General features: G+C 39.1%; 2 protein-coding genes across 2 annotated transcripts in view; one reads left to right on the forward strand and one right to left on the reverse strand.

Moving 5' to 3' along the window:
* The window catches only part of tmem176 (transmembrane protein 176), a 17499-nt gene extending 12945 nt beyond the window's left edge, over positions 1–4554 (reverse strand). Inside the window, exon 1 of the mRNA XM_036575033.1 lies at positions 4300–4554. The gene's annotated coding sequence lies outside the window, so the exon portion shown is untranslated. The remainder of the gene's footprint in view (positions 1–4299) is intronic.
* vps37c (VPS37C subunit of ESCRT-I) lies at positions 4487–25194 on the forward strand. The gene is made up of 10 exons (XM_036575031.1): positions 4487–4594; positions 10038–10144; positions 11073–11183; positions 11347–11403; positions 11964–12122; positions 12233–15389; positions 16177–16285; positions 18184–18355; positions 22290–22372; positions 22590–25194. Exons 7-10 carry the CDS (start codon positions 16193–16195, stop codon positions 23235–23237), a joined length of 996 nt encoding a protein of 331 aa, XP_036430924.1. The 5' UTR covers positions 4487–4594; positions 10038–10144; positions 11073–11183; positions 11347–11403; positions 11964–12122; positions 12233–15389; positions 16177–16192; the 3' UTR covers positions 23238–25194.
* Positions 25195–26884: the final 1690 nt, after the last annotated feature.

The following is a 26884-nucleotide window of genomic DNA, read 5'->3' on the forward strand; positions in this document are numbered from 1 at the left end:
CTGTTTTCCATTACTTTCTGTGTTGTTTATTTTCAATTTTGTTTTCATTCCCCTGTTTCTTATTTATGGTCTGCGGTCTGTTAGACAAAAAAGTTAAATATCCATTTATAAATCTTAAGTTACACAGATCAAAGCTATGCTTTAACACCAGCTTGGGTAGAACAATGGTATTGAAAGCAAAATTGTGGTCAACAAACCACATTTAGACATTTTCTTCTCCAGATGTTCAAGTGCTCAGAGCAAATGAAATGACACCATCCATTGATATGGCGGTTGTGGTCATAACCAATCTTAAGCAACCTTAAGGCCCAGAGCATCAAGGTTTACTTCTAACATATGTCATTCCAGGCACTACAGTTACATGGTGGTGTTCTGGTGAACCATTATGGTGGTCTGGCAGCCCATTATGGGTTGTAAAACACAGTGGTTGCCATACTGAATAAGTGTTCCAAGATGATGGAGTTCAGAGGGAAGACATAAAGCAGTAGGTCTGTCCATGTGTACCCCAGTGCATCCAATCCCAAGGGCCAGACACATTTGACGGGGAAAACTATAGCCATGTTGGCTGACATTATAAGCACATGGTGGTACCATTGTGTACCAAACAACATGGTTTGTTGTCATAGTTTCCCATCTTGTTATACATTGCGATTTCAGTGCTATTTATCTGAGGGAAAACCAGTGGTAGCCCTGCAAGACAAAGTTACAGCCAAATACAATCATGGCGATTATCTTCTAGGCTACCAGCTGTAGCTCCATGAGGTACAGATAATTGTGGCAGCCTGCTAAAGATGAGCCTTGGTGCTAAGTTCCATGCTAAGGTTTTGTCCTGCTGAGGTGGTAACTATTACAAGCAGTGTGCAAGCTTGGGCCTAAAGCACTCTTCCTTCTGGAACACTGATATCATGCTTTAACTTTATTCATGCATTCGTCAGTCAGAAACGGCTTCAGATGATCATTTTACACGGAGGGCAGAGGTCATGGCTCTCACGGGGAATCAGGCACAGTGCCTACTGGCTGAGTTATAGCGTGAGATACCAATCGTAGCTCTGCTAAGCTGTGCAAGCTGTTGTAGCTTTCGCTGAAGCTGAGAGATAGTAGCCCAAGCTAGGAGTCATTTTGTGGTCAAGGGTGCTAGTCTGGGGTAACTAATGGTAGCAACCAGTAATGGTTATGTCAGCAGTACAACAGCAATCCAAGCTGTTACCCTGTGTTACTGTGAGAGGAAGAGATCTATTCTCACAATGCAGAGAAATTACATCTCGATATGCAATCTTGAGGTATTTACTGTGACTCACACTGCCTCTGGAAGTCAGTAGGAATTAAATAGAACACAAACACTCACACAGCTATATCCAAACAGATAGGACTTCTAATTAGTAAATTCAGCAACAGATGCTTTGTGTACTAAGATGCCCCACTGCAGTTCTGTGAGATACTCAGAACTTAGAAGTAGTTTTTTGACCTGATACTTTTGTACTTCTACCCGAGTTTTTTTTTTGAGGAGGTACTTGTACTTTTACTTCTGCCATTATTTTACTCAAGTATCAATACTTTTATTTGGATGACTACTCTACTTACCTTTGTTACTGACATAGGTGCTTTATTGTGCACACTAAGCTTGTATAATCTCCACAGAAAAACACTGCCAATAGAATAAGAAGCTCAGGAGCTGCTGCACATGACCCTAAGGTCACCATGCCCAGTGCCATGCGCTGGTGAGATGAAAGATGGTATTAGGCTGTGAAGCAGTGGAGCTTCGTTCTCTGGAGTGATGGAGCTCCATCCAATACCTTTGGTATGAGTTGGATTGTAGTTTGTAATCCAGAACTAATCATCCAAAGGTACCTGACCTCGCTAATGCTCTTGTGTCTGAATGCAATCAAATCCCAACAGCCATGTTCCAACATATTGGGCCAGTTTTCCAAACCCAGCCTAAGCACAGAATTCCTGATTGTATTCCATTAATTCCATTTTCACTGGAATTAAGTCCAAAAATACGTCTCATGTCTGAGAAATCAGCCCCCAATGTGAAGCCTTCCCAGAAGAGCAGAGGATGATACTGTAACAAAAGGGGTGGACATGCCCCCCATTCCCAACTGCTTATTCATGTCATGATTCATACAAATGGACTGTTTTATTCTGTGGTAGCTAACCCAAACTATAAATTGTGACTGTTAATAGTATGTGCAGCACAGATAAATACAGAAATGTATTACTACGCACAGAGTGTAAAACCACAGAGCCCTTAAGGTGATCTGGTGATTTTTTTTATTAATTAATTTTTTTAATAAGGCGTGGCCATAAATTAATAGATTGAGGCAGTGAGTTACTATATCGAGGCTACAAATTACTATACTGAGTAGAGCCCAACCGATATAGAAATTTTAAGACCAATTCTGATTTCGATATTTGAGGACTGAAAAATCCGATATATCTGTCAATGTTATTTTTTTTTTCATTTAGGCAGAATAAGTTAAACACTATGGTTTAAAGGTGCAATTGATAACATTTTTAGTTGAAAACATTGCAAAATGAACTAAAATTATCAACAGAATGTAAAGAAGTAACAGTTTTGACTTTATGTCAAAAGCATCAATGTGTGATGTTGCAGATATCTACTGAAGTTAGCATGCAGACCAGCTAGACCCAGCCCGTACTGTCTCGTACTACCACTTTGTACCTCAAGACGCGATAATGAGCCACTGTCAGATCAGCCGTCACTCCAACATGTGAGGATGAGAAAGTAGCACTGCCCCAAAGGCGTATTCTAACCTCTTGTCAATTAAAGTAACTTATTATAGACCATTTAAGGACAGGTAGCCAATTAAAGGAACAAGGCAAGCAAACTTTATCACCACTGCTGAAGCAAAGCAAGAGTTAACATTGCTTTCCACCACTGGAGACATCTCTCAAAGAGTAGCGGGATGAAGTTTGACACTGAACGTTTCTTCTAGACTGGTAAGTAAACAGCTGTTAATGCTAACATAGACTATTTAGCTATGGCTTATTAGCGTACCTTAGTTTTTCAAGTTACTGAATATGTTTGAATGATCCGTTTGATAAGTTAGAGGAAGGACTGTGCCCTGTTCTATTCCCCTGTTTCTTACGATAGGGGTGGACATTCCCAGTGATATGCTGCCCCCTATTTGTTTGGAGTGTGGAATAGGAATTCGACAGGTTCTTACGTACAATCGTACATACTGTTTCTTTAATTGCTCATTTATGTTAGTTATGTCCCACTGATACATACATAGCATTAGCTAGCTTTGTGGGTAACCTAATGTATCAATAAACAGCATTTTAAGCGATGATGCTGGAGAATTTTTAGAAGTGACGAGCTATAGAGAAAAGATTTGACCGTTGTTTTTTTTTTACTTGCCAGAACTGCCACTACATTAATAAATCTACTATCAAGCTTATCAACAGTTTAGCCTACATCTCTCGCCTACCATAATGTGAAACGTAGGCTAATCGTGATGTTTGCTTGACAGTACCGGTGTTCTAACAACTTGTCCCTTTGAGCGGTCCTACCGAGCATGCGCACATCATTAGTACAAAGTAATAACTTTTTAATTCAGTACAGGCTCAGCTTAATATTACTATTTGCCGATAAGCTGATTTAGACTATTATAAACATCCTCATTATTCCTTTAATGCTGGTAACATTTTCAAATTACTTTGGAGGCCACAAATTGATATATAGAGGCCAAGAAAAACTTAATTTGTGTCCTCAATATATGAATTCGTTGCCTCAATATAATTAGTTACCTCGCTTTGTTAAAAAATACTCACCATGTCACCTCAGGGGCTCTAAAACTAACGTGAATTTTTTTTATATAAATAATTAAGGCTTGGCACTTCAGTCTGTGGTGTCCGTGCTGAAAAAGGTTTTTTCATCAGGGGCAAGTTTAGCAAAGTGGAATTACTCGCGTTAACCAAACAACACGTTAGAAAGCACGACTCCGAGACTTTCTACCTTTTGTGAAAAGTCAAACAGGAGCGATGTGGACTCCACATTTCGAAAGCGAGCACTGCCTGCCAGGACGCACAAAACCACCGAGGACACAGCTGTGCGTAAAGCGAGTGCGCTTCACAACCTGCTCAGCCTGTGAATGTTCTCCGTTATCCAGAGCACTGGGGCTGTCGTGTAGCGGTAAGTGAGGCGAATGGACTTAATCTTGAGGAGGATTCTCTCTGCACGTCCAGTCGCCTTCACTTACCACGATTAGGCGAACATTATTTATGTTCTGTACGATCTCCTATCAGCCCCCCTCCACCACTCCGGCACTAACTTACCTGAAAGTCGTGTAAAAAGTGAACGTTTCCGATCTTCAAACACCTCCGAAGCCCAACTGCAGCACCGCGAACCCGAGAAAGTCTCGATAAGTGCATGCAGAGCACGTCCCACCCGTTAGTTCTCCCTTTAACAGAAATCTCAGACAGAAAGTCCCTCCTGCCCCCTCCTCCTGTCCTGTGCTTGCGCACTGCTTTACTCGCTTTGTTGCTTCATTTCACCAGTACAGCGCTCAGCCTTCTGCTGCAGCGCGCTTGAAAACGACCACTGAGTCCAGAGAGGTTCACCGCTCCCGAGGTAGGTCAGCGTCGTCGATTATTATGAAAATCACCTCGTGCTCTTCTTAGATTATATTCTCGGATGCTGAGCGTTTAAGTGAGTAAACCCGCTGAGAGAATACTTTCTAAAGTCGAATTTTAACTTTTAACCCAGTCTACTTTGTCAAATTCTGTTTTTCTGCATGGTGGTGAGGGGGAGGGGGCTCTGGGGGGAGTCCGTCCCACTCCTGTGTGGACTGGAGTTCACTACACACTCTTAACCCTGGTTTGTCGTGCCTTTGGTAGCTGAGCCTCCGAACCCACCTCCTCACCCTCACCCACCACCACCTCCCAGCAGAGCCTCTTGATGGCGAGGCTGTTTACTCTGCGTGGCTGATAATATGAAGATAATAGGAAGTGATGTTGCTTTGCCTCTGGCCAGTCTGCCCAGTCTTTGTGCAGTGTGAATAGAAAGCAGAGCAGAGCATGTGGTTTCCATCAAACCACTCTCACTCTCTGGGCTCGTTCCAATCTCTACTAACTTCCACTCTGCAGCTCTCCAGTGGAGGGATAAATGAACATCAGCTGTTTACCGTAGCAGTGTGTTATGGTCTCTCCATTGTTCATTCTTGGAGAAACCCATGAGGAACAGTACTTGTAGAGTGAAAGGCACTATGGAAGCTGCTTTGTTTGTCCGCTGGGGCCCCCAGCATGATTTTTTTTTTAGCTTGAATAGGACCACTATCTCTCATTCTCTCATTATTTCACTCCCCCACTTCCTCCCCTAACCAGACCAACATATACCCAGAACGGAGGCCGTTTTTCCTGGAATCTTGCTAGAACATGCTGATGTTGTATCAGCCTTAGGATTTTATAGAACAGAAATACTGTTAATTGAACCCAAAACTTTTCTTTAGCCTTGATTTCTAACAACTTCTGCACTGCAAGTACCATATGAGCATTTCGCTGCTGACAGAACAAAAAGTCGTATTTCTGTTTTTGCCATTTTTCAGTTTTTGACATAATTTGAAAATGCCTGTTGCCTTTTACATTGTGTGCAAAGTTCATGATGAATGGACCAAAAGCAATGGCTCAAAATACAAAAAAGTACAGTATGTTTTTCCTTCTCCTGTAAAGTTATAATTTTGGAGATATAAGGTTTTGTTCCAACAGCAGCGACATGAAGGTTCCTATACAAGATAGAAAGGCCTGCTATTATCATATTATTATCATTAATATTTGAGAGAGGAAGATAACTCAACAGTCTCATCGTTTTAAGAAAGATGGTTATTCAAGGGTTCTTTAGTAAAGGCAATGGTTAGAACCATAAGTTGTGTATAGAACCATTTCATGCTTACATGGTTCTTTGCATGGTGAAATGGTTCTTCAGATTGATGGAGAATGATTTGTATATGATTCTATATAGCGCCAAAGACGGTTCTGCTACTGTTACGATGTCAAGTTTGTAACAATAGAAAAACCCTTTTGGTGCTATATAGAACCATAGAAGAACCCTTTTTGGTGCTAAATAGAACCATTTTCAAAAAGTCTCTAAAAAGAACCACATACAACGCATTCTCATTAATCTGAAGAACCATATGATCATGCATGAAACATTTAAGCATGAAATGATTCTATACAGAACTCATTATTTTACATAGAACCATTCCTTTCACTAAAGAACCCTGAAAGAACCATCTTTATAGAGGCTGATTTTTGACAGTAGGTAATTTTCCCCCCAGCATTCATATTCAATGCCAGTTAACGTGATGCAGTCTAAACTCCAGGTGTCCAGATTAAACTGTTCTGAGTCTGAAACTCTATGTGGAGGTCAGCATGACTGAAGCTGTGATGAAGAGGAACAGAAATAATGGACAGGATATGAGACTGTAATGATTCTGATTTGCATTGTTTTTACTGTGCTTCTTTTTTAAAGTAATCATCAGAGATCTTGTCCAGAAGGTGGTGCTAGTGAATAACAGTTTCTCACAGAGAGCAGTCTCATTCATCAGATACAGTCAAACGTGTATGAATATCTGGGCATGAGATAAATAGTATTTAAGCAGATCAAAGTGGTTAAAGGGGAATTCCACCCAGTTTTTAATTTCTGCAAAATCTGGTAGTTGAAATGTAAATAACGTCATTCAGAGTGGTTTGATGTGAAATAGTTAATTACAAAGAAATTTATTTACAGCGCTGGTCCATATGAACCAGGGGTTGCAATGTCTACAACACAAATATAACCTACACCTGTCTCAGTAGTTTTTATATGTAGTGCTGATTATGATAAAATAGTAATAAATCTGAAAAAAAATTTCATTAGGGAATATTTTGCCACATAATGCCCTGCATGTACCCCTCCACCATGAATGGCTTTTAAAAATATTTTTCAGGCCAAAACTGTATCTCAAAAGTATGGTAAAGCAATGTCTCAAGCATCAGGGAACATATTCGTATATATTCATTTATTCAATATTCATTTTCTGTTGGGTTGCACTGATAGGGGGTTTCTGGGTCAATGCTGATACATAAATATTTATGAAATTGGGACTACATCGATCTAGATTAGCAATATGAATAAATATAACAGTTATTTCTGTAAGGCAGTGGTGCCACATTCTGGTCTTGGTGAGCTACCATCCTGGAGAGTTCAGATCCAACACACCTGGCTGCAATATTCAGACACTCCTGAAGGCCTTTGTTGCTTGGATCAAGTATATATGATTAGCGTTGGAGCTAAACTCTGCAGGGTAGACCACCAGGACCAGGATTGGGCACCCCTGCTGTAGGGTTACAAAAGTGGTAAAAGGAATAAAACACAGCCCAGCAGCACATAAACATTCTGCTCTTCTAGAGTGCAATAAATACATTATCAAATATTGGTTTGAAATATCAGTCAAATTTAATCATCTGGCTATTTTTTTTATGTTTATGATACTTGTGTGATTCCAATATCAATGTGCAAAGTATGGGTGGCCCTGGTAAAATGCCATGTTTTGTTGATCTTCTAAGTGAAAATGAGTTAACACATCGTCTAAATTTGATGCATAATTACTATTTTTTTGCTGATTTTAACATATTGATGAAAAAATAAAACAAAATGTGGCCTGTGCAAAAGTACGTAAGTCTGTTCCATGTAGATAAACATAACTAAGGCTGAAGATATGATAATTCATTTCAGAAGACATGCCCACACATATGAAATGACATCTATTAAGGGTCAGACAGTGGAATGTGTACAGTCTTATGAATATCTAGGGACAATAAGTGAACAAAAGTGAAGCAAACCGTAAAGTTGTGTGCAAAAAGGGGCACCAGCATTTGTATTGTCTGAGGAGACTGTCCTATTTTAACATTAGCAAAACCATATTCTATCGTGCTCTCATTGAATCGATTTTAACCTCCTCTTTGTTGTTGTGGTTTGAAAGTCTATACTTAAGGAACAGGAATTCCCAGAATCAAATGGTCTAGTGGCTAATAAATGAGTCACAACTTAACCTAGAGGCCTTGTACACTAGACAGATAAAGCAGATAACTGATTCAGTTTTAAATGACGACTCCCACCCTCTGAATTCTGAATTATAGCTTTTTCCTACTGGACGTAGGTTTATAGTGACAAAGTGCAGAACAAAGTGGTATAAAAATAGCTTTGTTCCAACAGCCATTACCCAGATGAAGGAGTTGTAGTAATATTGTGAAGAGGACTAAAATGTGTGTGAAGAAGGATGCTGACTCATCTGCTGCAAACCAAATTTAGCTACGGGTATAAATACAGTAACCTGAACCTGAACCTGTGCAGGTGCGCACACCTCCAGTCCTTGGAAGGCTGGTGTCCAGCTCAGTTTGGTAGTTTCCCTGCTCAAACACACCCACTAAACCACTGTTCTTCGTTTTGCTCTTCTACACTTTCCTTTGTACTGTTTTCATGGGTTGCAGTTTTCTAGCTAACACCATAAAACTTTACAGGATGGTAGATGCTATACGATAATAGTGTGCTTGTGCTTTTGGGACTGATCACATGTCTTTGTACAGCGTTCATTTAAACACTATTTTTTCCCAGTGGAAATTATTTCAAATCTAACTGCCATAAATGGTGTCACAGAGGAATCTGTTACACTGACCCTCACAGACATTACATACAGACTCACATGCATACTAGTACACATACCTACACACAAATTAGCAACCACCTGGGATACCACAGCAATTAACAGATGAGTTAATGGGTGTGATTGAGCAGGAAAATCACCAAACTGTGCTGTACACCCACCCTCCAGTACTGGAGTTGTGCACCCCTGATGTATATAGAGAAGGTGTTAGCATATTTTCACTTAGAAAATCAACAAAACTTGTTATTCATCTGTATTGTTCAAACTTTTCCATATGATTGTACTTCACAAATAGCAAAGCCTACAGTGGGTATTCAATAATTATAACTCTTACATTCCATACTTGTTTTCCATAACTCAACTAATTGACTAAATTAATAATTAATTATGAATGATATGGAAATTAACAGACTGACTGATATTAGATAAACTGATGACTGAATATATTATTGAACTGCATAGAATGAGGTTCTATCAAACTTGTACAATTTTTACTACTGATGTTTGTGTCTACATCTACATACATTTTAAATTTATAGTATAAATATGTATTTTAGTGTATTTCTAATATCATGCTAGTCATATATTTTATAAGCAAAAAAGCAGATGATGTGGAAGGTGAAAACCGCTAAAATTATTTGTTCAAACACATCAGCATGTGATCTTTTTACTTTGTTGGTTCACGTACCAGGTCATATTAAGCATCGGCCATTATATCACAGAATTAAAAAGACAAATGACATTTTTTTTCACAATGTTCCATTTTACCCACCTCTAAAATGTCTTTTGAATTTTGATTATGTCACTGTGCAAATAATATTGACCAATAACATCATGCCCCCCCCATCCGGCCACCTCCATCTTTTATTAAAAAGTGCACAGCTAGTATTGACACCCTCCCTGGCTTTAAAGGGCCTATATCCTCTATCTATTTTACAATATATTATTTTATTTCTACGTTATTTGACATTTGTGTCAGCTTAGGCACCAAAAGCTGTCATAATCCATTTTCAGAGAGCCATTTTCCAAACTCTTTATCCCTTAATATTAAACAGGCTGTTTTTTTACAGGTCTTTTGAAACTGATATTTGTAAATTATCTCTATTCTGATTGGCTGCCCTGTATTGTGCCTCGTTCAAAAAGCAGTCAGAGCTGAAACACTCCTTATAACTTTAGTGTGACTGGGTGGAGCTGAACTGCTGTATGCTGAATAGCTGGGTTTATGCAAAATGCACATGTTTTGTGACATAACAAACACATGAATTCAAAACTGGCTACCTAAACACAACCATAGCCTCCTGGAAATTTTCACAAAATACTAAAAGTATTATTGTTACATAAGAATTGTGTCTCATTAATTCATTTTCTCTCCAGTGTACAAAAACTGTCTGATGATGCCTGCCTCCCAGTCAGAGTCTGCAGGGATCGGTCCCCCCAGGCTGCATCGGCCTTTCAGATATTACGATCCTGAAGTGGTGGCGGTAAGTCATTGAACTATACTCAATCCCTTAGATTTGCAGAAATGCGACAATTATGTTGGTTTGGTTTTAGTTTTTGGAGTTAATTCTTCAACCTGGTCATCAAAACACCATTTACAAAATTACAGTCTTTTCCTTATTTCTGTTTGTCATATTCCAAAGTCCTCAAGCATGTTGTTTTAGTAACATGCTACTCCTAATTATGTGTATTGAGCTGTAGTGTCCTGCTGACAAAATGTTATTAAGTTGGCTTGACAATATTCTATGCTTTTATTTGTATTTTTTATACTTTTCTTTGTACTGTTTTCATGTGTCACAGTTTTTGAGCTAGAACCACAAAATTTTACAGGATAGGAAATTCTGTACAGGAATAGTGCACTTGTGCTTTTGGGGCCAATCACGCATTTTTACCGCATCCGTTCAAACACAATTGTTTTCCCATAGGAATTCAAATCATACTGTTGCTCTTACACCAGACACCAAATACACCTTACATACATACTGGCACACATACATACACATATATTAGTAACCACCTGGGATTACACAGCAATGGCCACGCAACACCTTAGCAACCACCTGGGGTATAACAGCAATGGTCTATTAACTCCTTATCAACCACCTAGGACACCATAGCAACAGCCTAGTAACACCTTGCACCCAGCGGGGATACTATAGTAAGGCCCTAGCAATAACTTAGCACCCACCTGGGGCAACACTTTAGCAACCACTTAGGATGCCATAACAATAGCCTAGCAACACCTAAGCAACCACTTGGTTTTCCATAGCAGCTGCCTAGCAACGCCTTAGCAACCACCTGGGAAACCGTAGCAATGGCTTAGCAACACCTTAGCAAACACCTAGGATTTCATAGCAATGACTTTGTCAAGCAAACTACATTAAAATCTGTGATGCTGCCTCTCTCTTCTAGATTCTGGCAATATTATTTGGGCTGTTCCAAATGCTTCTGGGAATTCCGACTTTCTTTTTGGGTGTCAACATGCGTGAGCTTTATATGTGCCCAGTCTTTGTTGGAGCAGTGGTATGTTACTTATTGTATAGACATACGTTTATGACACTATTTATACTTTAAAAAAAGTAGAAATTAAGTTAGACAGTCTTATTAGCGAAACATAATTACACTACGTATTATAATCTCATGTGTCAACTGGCTATAACAATTCTGTGATGTTGTCTCTGCCCAGCATGTAATTGGAGGATCATTTGCATTTGTATGTGAAAGATCTCCCAGCAGGCAGCTGGTAAGGATTAATTTTTTTATTTGCAATATTTTATGTTTAAAACCAAAAGTAAGAATTTGTGAAGCCGTTTTTTTTTATATCAAATGTATACTAACCATTCATACCGATTCTCAAAGATAACACCTTATAGTTTGATTTCCCAAAAAATGTCCTCCCTTGCAGATAGCCAATATTGTGTTTACTCTAAAAGAGGTTTTAATCTGAAATAATGCAAATATAAAGAAGCAATCAGTGGTCAAATGTAATTGACTGTTTATTATTGCACTTATATCTCCATCTTTGTAATCTTTTCCTGTACCGTTCTAGAAAAGCACAGGGCTGTGGCTGTGTTTTATTGTGTTCCTGATCTGCATACAGCTGTTCCATCTCTTATCTTACATTTGTTTGGCTTGTAGCTGAAGAGCAATGAACTTTGACTACTTCTGAGTTCAATTTAGTGGAAAGTTACACTGGACAGATCAAGGTCACTTAGCTAATGACTGATGTAAAAGGAGAAAACAAGTAACATACAGTCAAATGATGTCTGCTGTAATTTGTTTCATTGCTTCCTCTTTTTCCAGTTGAAAAACTGCTTGTATTCTGCTCTCGGTGGCCTGTTTGTGGGCTTGAGTGCGACTGCTGTATACAGCTATGCATTCAACAACATTTTGTCTCTCGAACCCTGTGACCAAGACCAACATTCCACATTCAGAAGCCATTGTGCACGAGATGACTTTGTTGTGAGTCACTGCTATTCTTGATCAATCAGTATATTACATTAGGAATATAATGTTGGAATATTAATGACTATAATGTTTAACATGATTATAAATGGCTTTTTTTTCTACAGGACTTCTTCAGGGTATTTACAGCATTGCTCTCAATCTACGACGTTGCAGCTCTCATCCCTCAATGCTTCATTTCATTTTCAGCCTTGAAAGGTCTGAAAACAAACTGAAATAAACATGTTTATATTGCATATAGGACATATAATCAAATATTTACAAGCAACAAATTGTAACAATGGACTTCATTAGTTTTCATTTCAAAAAAAGCATATGAATGTAGGCTAGTAGCTATACTCTGTACAGAGTGGCTACATTGTGACTTTGTTAGACACACCCACATATACATAAATCAGTAATCTATAAGCTGGAAAAAACAACTGAAGATAACTTTTCTGTCCTATCTATATATATATACAAGCCATTAAGAACCCTATTACAACCTCACAGTGGAAAAGTGCTGTTTATATATGCACCACCATTCAAAAGGTTGAAATCGCTTGTCATATTAGTGTTATTCATTTTATTCAATAATAACTTCAACAGTGTAGACTGAAGTATTATAAACTAGACCTCAGACAGCATTTTTTACATTTTTTATTCAATATTTTCTTCTTTTTTGAGGACATCAAGTGGTTATTAATAGTATGTGTATCCATTTATAGTAATTTCTTGTCAAATTATCAGCCTCAAAATGTATCCCCCACTTTTCAAATACAGAATATAGAAGCCTTCTGGCTGTTCTAACTTCATTCTGAATGTTAAACAGCTATTTTCATTTTTTTTTAGAATCATCTACAGCTCTGTTGGTCATTGTGGACACATCTAATATTTCTTAATCTTTTCATACTAATTATTTGGTACCTGTGAATTTGAAATGCTTTTATACATGTATCTACAACAGAAATGCTTTTATATAATTGAAAACAGTGAAACTTTTGAATGGTATAGAATACTATTGTAAATGCTTGCTTAACTGTGAATTTCACATATTTTGTAAAAATTTCAGCATAATTAAATCATGTAGATGACGTAGATGATGAAGTCATTCAGAGTGGTTTGATGTGAAATGAACCATTCTAGAGAAACATACTGACTCAGAAGAGATATACATGAAGGGCATTATAAGGGAAAACAATACCCAAAGAAAACATTTTTTTCTCCCAGATTTTCCGTTATCAACACTAAAGCCTCCGAAGACACATGTAGGTTCACTGGTCATTTTGGATAGTAAATAGTAAAAAGGCAAAAGAAATCCAAGTCAGTAAGATTCTCTACAATGAGGCAGTTCACATAAAACCACTCTGATTGACTTTGTTTACTTCCTTTATCTCAAAGAGTGAATTATATGGCGACATGGTGATTATTTTTAATAAGGTGTGGCCACAAATTTATATACTGAGGCCACGAGTTACTATATTGAGGCCATGAAATAATATATTGATGCTACAAGTTACTATACTGCTCCGGTTCCCTCCCACAGTCCAAAGACATGCAGTCAGGCCAACTGGACATGCTAAATTGCCCCTAGGTGTGAATGTATGTGTCTTTCTGTCTGCCCTGCGATGGACTGGCGACCCGTCCAGGGTGTATCCTGCCTTCCGCCCAATGACAGCTGGGATAGGCTCCAGCTCCCCCCGCGACCCAGAACAATAAGCGGTTCAGATGATGTGTGTGTGTGAGTTACTATACTGAGGCCATGAATTAATATATTGTGGCCACAAATAAATATAGTGAGGGCACTAGTTAAAACGTCTACTCTTAAGACATGGAGACAAGTTTATTTTTATGTGATGAAAAGATTGAAACAAATGTTATGATGTGCATTCTATAAACATCCTTTTTTTTTAAGTCTCATTCTTTTCATTAAATCTTGTTTAGTGAATTGTTAGAAATGTATATGCAGAAAAAGGGGATGGGTGGACCAGTGGGATGGGGAGGGATAGGGAGACAAAGGGGGTTGTTTTTTTGGATTATTGTGATAAAGAGATGCTTGATTAACAGAAAATTAAAAAAAATGATCACAAAAAATATAATAAGGCCACAAATTACACTATTTAGGCCGTGAATAACTAAACAGAGGCTAAAAAGTAATTTATTGAGGCCATTATTTACTATACTGAGGCCACAAATTACTATATTGAGGCCACAAAATACTAAATAGAGGCCACAGATTGAGACCACAAGTTATGAGAAACTTAATTTGTGGCCTCGCCTTATTTAAAAAAAAATCACTATGTCACCTTAGGGGCTCCGTAGCATTATGCTGAACATGTGAAAAAAATTCTGTGCAGTTTCTTTTTACAAAGAGACACAATGCGCTTTAAAAATTAAAAATATATTAAAACTCTGATGTCTGTCTAAATGTGCTGCGTGCAGTTTTTCTTACACAATGAAGGATTTGTGGCTCTAAAGTTTTAATGGAAAAATCACCCTGTTCAGCCGGGCGTCCTCCCTGCTGGCCTGCAGCGAATGGAACATTCCTGTCACTTTGGGGTTTCCCATCGGTCCGCTCAGCCTCAGACGATACCATGGCGATTAGCAGCTGTTTACAATTTCACATTGATACTGTTCCATCTTTATACATGTATTAGAAATATATCACGAACTAAAAAAATCGAGATTTTACCCGAACTGTGTCTTTTGTTTCACAAAGCAGCTCGCTATTTTCTTTTTTGCTTCGAAATAAGACCGTTGAACATTTCCTCCATTCCCCTTAGCAGAGTCCGGCAGTGGAATTAACCCAAATATGGCGGCGGCATCTGTCAGCAAGAAGTGAAACTTTGGCTCAAGAGAGTGATTATATCTTGTCAAACGCCCTCTTTTCTGCTCGTTGTCGTCGCTCTGACATTCCTGTTTGCCGTATCGTTAGCGTCCTTTCGTGTGCTTTCCGAGGAGCTCCTTCTTTCGAGGGTTTTTATCTTTTAATGTTTTCGCTAGCTAGCTCACTGGAGAACAGGAGCTCCAGTCTAAGTTAGCTTACGGTGCGGCGGCGAAAGTGCCTTTCAGTCCCGTGTTTACCCTGTTTAGGTGATCAGGCCTCTCAGATTCATCACGCTTTTGGCTCGTTTATCAGGTCCGAGACAGTTAAAGGCGTGTGGTGGTTATTTCCAACCGAGGACGGCGCTTCTGTGCTTATTTTTGTACGTCCCTGGCCTCCAATTAAGTTGGATGTTTTTCGATGTGCTGCCGACCTCAAGACATTTGATTTGCTAGCACCGTGTAAGTATTTAACGTTATGTTCACAATTAACTGGTAAAAGTGACGCCTACTGTTGTTGACTGGTTAGCCAGCTAACATTAAACACGTTTATCGTTGCTGCTCACCTGTTCTCAGTGCATATTAGCTCTTATGTACATGTCAATAAACATTAGCCTAGTAACAGTGCTGCCTAAGGTGAAGCAGTAGTGATTTCAGCCAGGATGCTTTTCCTACTGAATAAAATCAGACACTATTAAAAGTTTCTGTTGGTTCCTGGAGGCGTCCAATAGTCAGTAATGGTATTTTGAGTCTTCCTGATGAGTTGATATCACAGTGTAAGGGATTATAATAATTTAACAGGTGCTCTGGGACTGATTCCCGGTTATTTTGATGGTTTCCTAGTGTCATCTAAAGGTGTCCTACAGTAAACTAGTGGTCTCAATTGATGACCATTAAGCCAATTTCCATTAGAAGGCAAATCCATCAGATCTTAATCCTAATGGTTCTGATTATTTTTTTTCAGCAGGGTTTACTAGCTCATAAAGCAGCAACAAGTCGTTTAAAGATTAAACATGGTTGGCTCAAATAAGCTTACATGGCTTGACAAGACACGTTCAGTGCCTTGTGATCTGTAGGGAAAAAGAAACTCAATGTGCCTTATATTCATGTGTGTGAATATATAATATATGTGAAATACATTTTAGTTTAAATTAGTGAGTTGTAGGTATGTAATGTTTGGGTTAGACTCTGCTCATTGAATGTCAAACTAGATTAATCCATAAAACACTAAATCCTCTGTAATTGACAGCTGTCCTGGCAAATCAATGGAGAAGCTTCAGGATCTCAGCCAATCCGAGTTACAGGATTTGCTCGATAACTCGGAGCGGGTGGAGTCGATGGCACTGGAGTCTGATGAGGTGAGATTTCTCTGTTTTGGGATTCACTGAATTTGCTAATTTGTCAGTGTCATGTTGGATGCAGTCAGTGTGTGATCTCACTGTTGCATGCCTGAATATTCAGAGTTCCTGTTTTCTCTGCTGATAGTTGGCTGATAATAGATTGGCAGATAGTTACTTTATTTTCCACTGAGAATCTCTGAGGTCAGTGCCATATGTACAGGTTTGTCAAGACATACAAAAAAAAGCCATCGGACATAAGAAATGACATACATCCGTATAAACAACCCATACACAGAGCAGAGAAGACTAGTAGTGTTTCTTTACAAGAATTCCGGTACACCTGTTTCAGCCAGGACTTTGTTAAGAGCTGAAATGGCTGAGGGGAGAAAGTTTTTCACAAACCAGGCTTTTTTTTTAATGTTAGCTACATTACTTTGGACAGCGACACCAGTTGTCCAGGGCAAACAGTTTCAACATCAGTTAAGTGTACCTGTTACAGAACCTCAGATGAGGATGCAAAGCATGTAGAGGCACAGTCCCAACCTCTTGTGGTTTTTAATGTCTCTGTAAAGCCAGATAATTTGCTGGTTTTGTATTGATGCTAATAATGATGTTCAGCTTTTTTTTTTTTAAAGGACCAGTAATGGCATGTCTGAAAGCTACTGTGCTCAGCCCAGTTCAGTTCTTGTAAGGTGGTGGAAGTTAAGGCAGACACAGGTGTCCTTGTAGTCTATTATTATGAGCATATTTCTGTGTATTACAGTTAAAGAAAGGCAGTTATAACTAAATTATATCCTGCCTATCCATGTTATTTAATTAGTAGGACTAGGTGGGAAATATAGCTGTTACTAAATTTCATTTAAACAGCTATCTGTGTGCACTGCATATATAACTAAAATGCAGGAACAAAACGCCCAAGCATTACAGTGTGTTTCACTCGTTCAGTTCAAACTTCATGAATCAATGACCGTGTTTGCGAACTATGGTTTTGGGAAACAACTGTGTCACCTAGACATGGTTCGTACTATTTAAGTTACCAGTGTAGTTACTGTCATAGTTCAAACTATGGTTTTGGAAAACACTTGCATTGCAACTGCATGGTTCCAATTATTAAGTATTTTGGGAACGCTTTTGGGAAACATCAATGTCAGTGTCAGATTTGCATGCTAAATGTTTGAGTGGCCAGCTGATTTTGATAACCAGGATGGTGTACTCAACACTAGACATTTTGGTTACATAGTTTGGTTCACATACTCATGAACATACCCAAGACCTACATGGGCTTCACACTGATATTTTTTTGGAAACTAATATAAACTTCATTTCAGTTATATAAATAGATTAAGGCATCATAATTTTATGTAAAACACTGAAGATTTAATTTCAAAATTGCAATTATTCAGTCAATACAAGCATCAATAGCTGTGTTCTTTGACAAACTTGACTCAAAGAAAATTGGGGGGGAATCCAAAAAAGAATAAAAAGAGAGCATAGTTAGTCCTGTTAATTGGTTTAGTGCAGTACAGTTTGTGAATTGTTGAATAAATTCTAGGATTTGGTATAATAAATGGTATAAAATGGTCTGTCATGTTGCCCACACACTACATCACGTGTCAAGCTCCAGTCCTTGCAGGCCGAAACACTGCAGAATTCAGCACCCTGCCTCATTAAACACACCTGATTTAGCTCATCAGCTAATTAGCAAGGCCTTTATGAACTGAATTCAGAGTATTAGAAGAGGGTAAACGCTGATATCTTCAGCACCTTGGCCCGGAAGGTCCCCAGTTTGACATGCCTGCTCTAAATGGAGGTGACAGTGAGGGCCTTTCTGTATGTAGCTTTGACATGACTTGCTAAATATTGTCTCTTCAGTCTTAGAAATCAAGTGTAACCTTTGACTCTGTTTCTCCTTGTAGATCCAGAACATTCAGCTGGAAAGGGAAATGGCTCTGGCTTCCAACCGCAGCCTGGCAGAGCAGAACCTTGACATGAAACCCCGGCTAGAGCGAGAGAGAGAACGCCTGGTGGAGAAATACGCTGAGCTGGAGGAAGTGAGGGAGCGATACAAACAGCATTGCGCCCTCAGAGGTAAAGGAACTAAACTCAAATTGAAAGACTACTTGAGCATTCAAGGAAAGAGAAGTACTGAGACATGTGGAAAGTAAAAGTTGAAAAAAAAGAGGGAGGATTAAAGATGGCCTCAGTCAAAAGTGTAACACTGCCAACAATGATTCACAGTCAGGGGGGGCCATTATTAGGTGATAGCAAGGTCATTTATGTAGGTTTAAGGGACGCAACTTATGAAAATGAAAAGTAAGCATGAGCAGTGACAGACAGGGTTGCAGCATGTCATGGAAATGTGGAATGTTAAGGATTTTGAAGGCCAAGCTTCACAGAGTTTAAAATTTCAAAATACGCCACTATGAAATACAATGGCAGAAGAAAATAAATGTTCACGTTACTGCCTCTGACACAATGGAACAGTGAAGAAATGTTTAACAGAGCCAGGTTTCCATGTAGCTGTTGACTTGAACTCAAGCAAAACTGAAATGTCACTAAAATTCTATGAATTTTGTGAGTTTATCAGCTCTGTGCCAGTGAATACAACTGTACATCAGGATTTCTGAAAGTATGGTACGAGTTTACAGAGACATCTTTAATGTTGAGCAGCTTTTCACTGCTGTTGTGTTTAATTTTATAGCTTTACAACAGTAGAGCACAATGACAAAACACACTAGCAGATATAATGGCTCAAGATCAGCTGACAGTCTGTTTGCCATCTATTGTCACTAATTTTCTTTTGTAAGGTAAAGACACGTTGACTTTCTTCGTCAGTCAGTCCATTGGCACCTGCCGCCATCTAGGGCTCCAGAAATGGATATCCAACTCATGGGTGTTACCAGAGAACCTGTCACATAGCAAATGGACAAAGTGAATTTGACTTACTGTATACACTGCATTCTCTGGAGTCTTATGCAAGAGGCACCTGACCTTAACATATCATTATTAGTAAAGAAAGGAAAGTGAAAGAAGAACTGAAAAATGTAAAGAATCATGCGGTCAAAGGAGAGACAGTGGAACAGATTCTATTCTTACAAATCTATTTTTATAACATTATGGCAAATGGCAATTACTGTTAATTATTGTTACACTTCTGTCCTGAATAACAGAGAACGCCTTTACAATTTTATTTCATACTAGAAGTAGGTTGTGCTGGCAGATGATGGTTTAATTAGGTATCTCAGAGACCTTTGTTGTACTGTGACTTTGAATATAATTGAATGAAAACCCAGTCAGATCCCTGGTTAAACTAAGTTGCCATATTATAAAGAATTTTCCGTATATGTTTGTCTACATCTGTCTCAAAAAGTATTCCATTAGTAAAGATAAATGCTCATCTTATGTCATCATTTATCAAATGGGTAGTTTCTGCTTTTGGTTGATGAACTGCATTTGTGGACAAACCGAAGTGAAAGCTAGTGAAAAGATCAAAACCAATGTTCACAAACTCTCTCTCTTGCATTATGTATGATGTTTTCCCTGTCTTTGTTGTTCTTACAGAAACTTTCTTTTTCCACCAGTCCCGAGCAGTTCACCTGCTGTTTACTTTGTCAAGTAGTTTGTAGTATTCGGAATCCAGTTTGTATGAACTAATGTTATGGAAGTTGGTGCTATTAATAAGTCACTAGGAATATGTTGCTCAGCGAGTCTGTCCTGTTTGTTCTCCTACGTCATCCAAGTAGGCCTTCTGTTCTGTGAGCTTTACTTTCCTGAAACTCGTTTTTCTTGTTTCTCAGATGACACTACGTCATCATGTTCAGTGTGGAATATGTGATACCTTTTTCTCTTTCTGTTTCCCCTTTTTCCTTATTGTTCTGCTGTCTTCTTTGTCTTCATGCTTTTTTTTTTACTGTTAGAAGAAAAACCTGTTGGTTGTTGTAGGCAGTGTTGAGAGTAATGCAGTATAAAAGCAACACATTATGGTACTGTAATTATTTTTTCAGTAATAAAGTAATGTAACATTACAGTTGAAATTCTTGTAATAACATTAGTAGTAATAATAATAATAATAATAATAACTAGTTAAGAATTAATTAGTTGTTTCTTGCACTACTCATATGTTTCTAAGCAAATTATAGTAATTGCACACAATTTGTCTGGTGATGTATCGAAATTAAGTTTTTAATGGACAAGTTCTTGGGTGTTGTACCCCCCGCTTGATATTCAGCTTAAACAGTAAATATAGATTACTAGTCTAATGTCACTTGAAGAAACCTTGAAATAGTTCCATGCGGTCAGCGTTTTCACTGTTGAGCCGCTGCTGCTCCCACAGTTTGAACTGTTCGAGCAGCACAAGAGAGCAGAGAAAAAAAGTTGGGTTTTTAATCACTGTTCTTAATTTTCATTGCCATTCAAACTGTTTGGAAAGTCTGTTTTTTTTGTCTTTTTGTCCTTTTTTTTGTCTTTGGACTGAAAAAACAGACCATGTCAGCTGAAAATTTTGGTGGCCAAAATTTTAGTGTATCCCTAACTTTGGTATTTTATGTGCTTATACTTGTAAGTAGTTTTCAGATGCGTACATATGGATGACAGCTAACTAATGAAAGTGAACATGCTGTACACTCCACAAGCAGTCTGTCGAAGCATCTAATCAGAGTGCATGAGACTGTTTACACCTCGTATTAGCAGGTGTTATCATGTCTGGATGTCTGAATTCTATTTACATTTTGCACTAAAATGCACCCTCAGTGTGATCAGGTGAGATCCAGTGTTACTTTCCTGAGTAAAATGCACATCAGCACATCGTTTCTGTTTTATTTCCGTTTACTTTTTCCTCCATTTACTTTCATTGGCTCAGAGTACAAGAAGGCACTTAGCATAGCTGGCTGTCTTGTTCAGAGCCTAGGCAGGAAGGGTGACATGCGTCCCCAGTGATATTTACTCTTTTTATTTGCTCTTTTTTTCTAATTAAATTGAATCTAAGTAAAGTATATTTTCCCTTGGACTATCCGATTGTTACAGATTTGGAAGAGTTTTAGAAAGTAACTTAGAAGTATAGTGAGTTTATGTTTTTTTCTTATGTAAAGCATCCTCATTTAAGTAATGAATCACTTTTTTTTGGAATAACTGCTCTAGCAGTTGTTGTTGGACCATGCAATATTTGCAGTTGATTTGGACCATGCAGTACACAGCCGATTCGGAGTATGAAACATACAGCATCTACCAATACTGCATGCTGATTCTGGTTGTTTTAATCAATGGATGGTTGTATACAGTCCCTGCGTATGAATATGATATGCTTTATTTCAGTCTGGTCTTTCTAATGTGAATATGCTTGAAGTGGACAGTGTTAACAAATTCATGAAATCTCTCATTTCACAAAATTGCTCAAGATTAATTAATATATTATTATACTGGTATTACCCACGTTCATCTCATTGATATTTATAGAGTATTGTAATGCCAGTTTGTGCAGCATTATTAATGCTACGCTAAAGATTATTGATTCAAGCTAATTTTACCAAGTACTCCCAATTATTATAAACCAAGATGCATACCATAGCAATGCCCCCAGCTCGCTGTTTCTGTGAGATTATATTGGTAATTTTTGTTTTTCTTGTTCTACCTGACTTGATAACTGGCCTTTGGGTTGAGGCACATGTTTTGGAGCAGGTGCCTAGGACTGCGATCTGCTCTGTTGACTTGTTGGGCTGTGTTGGTGTACACTGCACTTGAAAGTCCATTCCAAAGGTGCTTAATGTTTTTTTAATTTAATGTAATTGCTGTAACAGTCCAGACGAAGGCATATGTCATCAGTTCAATCGTCCAAACCAGATGCAGTGAGTTATTGTTACCTATGAAAGTAATGACCTGTGAAACCTTTTATGTATTAATGACTTTTTTGTTTTTTTGTTTTACTTTCTTTTCCGCTTTCTTCCCCCTCCACCCAACCTTCTTGTGGTTTCATTCACTCTGTCTTTCTGTCTCTTTACGTCTCTTCGTCATCCCTCTTTTTTTCCAGATGGCATTATGGGACAGGTGTCCCCTGAGGGATTATTCTCTCGTCTGCAGGCAGAGGGCGCCAGCACAGAGGCAGAGTCTGAGGTAAGGGGCTCCTCAAGGACACAAGCCTTTATTTTCTGCCACCCTGCAGCTTAACACTTATAACTTAAGTGTTGCCTAGGTTCTGTGTATTGTCTGTCTGGATTCATGTTCTCATGGTCTCATAAATTCATTTAGATTCATGGTCCAAGTGTAGTTTCAAGCCTCTCTCGCTCTTTCTCTCTCTGACTTTTTGTCTCTCGTTCTCTCTGACTCTCAGGCTCTAGCTGATGAGTTTCTGGAAGGTTCCTTGTCACTTGACTCCTTCCTTGAGCGCTTCCACTCTCTCCGCTCTCTTGCTCACAAAAGACGAGTGTGCGTCGAGAAGCTGCAGGAGATCCTCCGCCAGAAGAGCCAAGGAGTTGGAGACTCTGGCATGACATCACAATCTTGCTCCAATCCGGACGCTGGATCACTATCACCGTGGCAACAGCAGCAACCCCAGCAACAGCCGCAACAGAAACCCAGTGTGTCCACCAACCCCTCCAACTCTGCCCTGCCTTACTCCCCATACCCTGTTTCTCCTCCCAACCAGCCCTCCTCGGCCTCTGCAGCGGGCCCCTCCAACCCTTCTGCTGCATTTCAGCCGTACCCCAACCAGGTCACAGCCTTTACCCCATCCACCGGCTACCCTGCTCCTCGGCCTGGCTTTGGCCCCTCCACATGCCCATACCCCACTCAACCCGCATTTCCTGCTGCCCAGGGTCCACCATTTGGGCAGTATGGCCCTGCTAATGCTCAATACCCCAATCCATACCCTTATGGGGGTTATAGTTACCCCATGGGCCCCCATATGGCCCCTTCCCAATCACCTACAGGTAGGCCGCTTTATAGGCCTGGGTTTGGGGTACCGCAGCCATACTCCTGAACCCTAGTGTGTCTCTCTCTCTCTGTGTGTCTCTCTCTGTGTCTCTCTCTCTCTCTGTGTCTCTCTCTCTCTGTTTCTCTCTCTCTCTTTCTCTCTCTCTCTCTCTCTCTCTCTCTCAAACCCTCAGCTGTCTTGTCTTTTTCCTCCCTCTACCTCCTCTTCCTCCTCCTGACACCAAGATTTGTGGTTTGCGTACCCCTGACACATTCTCTTCCTGTTGAAGGCTTACACAGAACACTTGACTTTGGTTCACCATGTCCCTGTTCCCCCCATCGACACTCAATGAAAGACTGGCACCAAAACCTGTCAGAGACCAAAACGGACGTCACACTTGACTCTGGACTTAGTTCAGCTCAGTTCCTGGCTATTCTAGCATGTTTTCTGAGATCGCAAGTCATTGATAATGTGTTGGTTGTATTTGACGTTATCTTTTAATTTCATTCAACAGAATCGTGTTGCTGTTTGGCCTTGTTTGACTATGGTTCATAAGTCATGTTGTCTTCTTTTTTTTTTGTTTGTTTAACTGCTAAAGAAAAATGTGTCACACTACGTGCGAGTGCATCTCTGAGAATCAGGCTACTCCTACGTTTGTGTAGCCACTTATCTGTGGCATCCTTTTTTATATTGTAGCATTACACCTCTACCATTTACTGAAGGCACAGACTGCTTCACCACGTTTTTCACTGCGTTTTTAGGGCATCTTCATTTGGATGGGTTTGACCCTGGACCATATTGTCCGTAACTTGTCTCAGAGTGCAATCAGTTCTGTTGTGAATGCAAGAGTGCAAACGCTTTGTCCCCCCCCCTTCTTTGTCTGAATTGACTCCTCGTTCCTCCCTTCCCCCTCACACTTTCTTAACCTTTTATCCTGTTTCTTACTCTTTCCTTCCTTTTTTTGTTCTGTTCACACCTCCTTGCTCCATGTATAGCTTATTGACTGAGAACAATGACAATTAACAGAAGGAACAGTTATTTCCAAGTTCTCTAGTGGAGACTGTGTGATTTGTATAAACAGATACTAATAATAATGACAAATAAGAAAAACAAGGGATATTAATATAGACATATCTTTATCTGCTATAGCACAGTTTGTGGCGTGGCGTTCGAGGCAAGGGAAACAAAACACAGCACAGCGCATATGCAAGGGAATTTGGGCTGCATAACATCCGTATGAGTGTTCATACAGCATTCAGTACCCATTTAGACACTGAAAATGTTTTAGCGGTCAGCTTTATGCAGACCATTAACATGGATATTAGCTGTAGGAAGTTGGCATGAAAGAAGGCATTTTTTAATGCCCATTAGAAAGGACTTTTGTGAGTGTATTTATGCCCTTAGTTTGCCTGATATGAGGGTAGATGAAAGCTTGATGCGTCCTCTACGAAGGTGTTATGTAGTCCCATACAACAGCCCCACCTTTTGGAGTGTTTACCTGCTATGTGTTGACTCATAGGATGACCATTTTGAATCACATTTGCACTCCACAATAACAGCTTCTGTCCCTACGGCAGAAGGGCCTGGCGGCGGAGCCTGAGAACCGTCAGCTTTAGATCAGATGCTCGGGGTCAGTTTTTTTTTCCTCCTTAGTTTTATTTTATTATCAGTCATTATTGTTTTTAACTTAAAAGCAATCCAAAAACCAGAGGCGTCCCCAATCAAGCCTCAGGTGGCTTTAATGAATTAATGAACTCAGTAATTAAGACTCAGGTTTGGAGCAAAAACCCCGTCGTCTACGGCCCGTCCTCAGGACCCGAAGCGAGGGAGAAAGCTGACATGAAATAAAGGAGGGGAAATGGGATGATACTTTAGTCGCACACTGTGATGTGCAGCATTAGAGGAAAGACATTCTGTTGGGTTGGTGGTGATGACTGTAGCCTGTTAAAAGTGTATTATTTTTATTTTTATTGCTTTTCTTTTTTTGGTGTGAATATTAAACACTGAAGTTGATCTATGAAAACTGTGTGGACTGTGTTATACAGTGTTTAGTGTTTATCTAGCTTTGCTCGTCTCATACATTTTTTGTTTGTTTGTTTATTTATTCGCTTGCTTGTACATTTACGGTGTGAAGGTTTTGTTTCAGGACTTTAATTAGGCAGCAAAACAGGTAGTTTGACTCACTTTCCAAAAATATTCAAATTCAGTAAAGCTTGAATCATAAACGAGATTCGAGAGGGCGTTGTGGGGATTTTTTTTGTTTGGCAAACCAGCGTTTATGGGGCTTTCAACACATGTACGGCATGGTAAACCAACACAGCGGCGCTTGACAAAGACTGAGAGAGTGAAGGAGGGAGAGAGGCGGCAGGGAAAGAGTCTAAGCGCAAAGAACAAATTAGCAATAGTGAGATGAAAGAAACGAAAGAAGCGAACAGGTATTAGTGCCTGAGAGAAAGAGTCACAGGCAAGATGCATCATGAACATCCATTGCGATTAGTTACTAATGTGAGTCGTGTCATTTCTGCTGTTTAGTATTTTTACTTGGACAGTGGAGCAATATGTCTAAAAAATTTTTGTGTGTTTAATGAAATATTTAATACATAACGTGTATATATGAGAGCTCCTAATGGCAGCTCAGTAATAAGTAATATTAGTTATTATCGAGTGCCTGGTTTGGCTAATCAGTGCTTAAATGAGGTTTCTACGGATGGAATTTAACAAATCGAGTAGATGACTGGGGGCATCAAAGAGAAATCTGGAGCCAAACCTATGATCTTCTAACTGATATCAAATATCTTTTTGAAAACTGTATGTTCTTGTTACTTTTTACTGACTCAATTGTTTTGGATAAATGCTTTTAAACAGAATAAGAGAGTGATCCACCCCTTTTGAGTCTAAGACGATCACTAGTCCAAATCGAGTCCTGTTTGAGACCAAGCCTTGAATAGTTTTTAACTGCTTTAGTCACAGATTTGTCAGTTTAGAGTGATGTAAAAGTGAGTTATACTCCTACAGATTTAGAATTTACGCTTAGTATTGTTGAGTTTTTACTTTCATTTTTATGCAACAAATTAGTTTTGAAAAGGTGGAATTACATCCCATTTGTATTCTGTATCATCAATTTGAGTCTGCGCTCCTGATTTATGTTTGTGTCACAAGGAACAGAGGCAAAAATGTAGTTTAGTTTTCTTTCTGCAAAACATGACTACAATTATATATCAATAAAATATCAATAAAATATCTCCTACTCACAAACACAAATGTGGTGCAAATTGAAAGTTTAGTATAACAGTCCTAAATTTAGTCAGATGTTGGGAAGTTTTCTCAGTTTTTTTAAGAGGTCGACTGTGTATCAGCGTCCTGAGTTCGTCACTGTTCAGTGTCGCTCTGAATAAATCCAGCCAGTGTCAATGTTTAAACAAAAGCAGGTGCAATGACTGAGTTTTGAGATGCCTGAGTATGATTTAGTATGCATTAGTGACAGCTTAAAGAAAACACAAGTAGATCATTTTAAAAAGGTAGTTCTCAGTTCAGGCCAGAGACTAAATTTGAAACCGATGGCCGAGACCAAGACGAGTCTGGGCACAAATACAGTCGTCAAATTATGTTTTGTTGATTTTCTAAGAGAAAATAGATTAAGACATCCTCTACAGAGAACTCACTTCTGCACAATTTAGTACATGATTACTGTTTAGTTGCTCAGTTAAACATAT

The sequence above is a fragment of the Colossoma macropomum genome, unplaced genomic scaffold (genome assembly GCF_904425465.1).
Source record: "Colossoma macropomum unplaced genomic scaffold, Colossoma_macropomum, whole genome shotgun sequence".
NCBI lineage: Eukaryota > Metazoa > Chordata > Actinopteri > Characiformes > Serrasalmidae > Colossoma > Colossoma macropomum.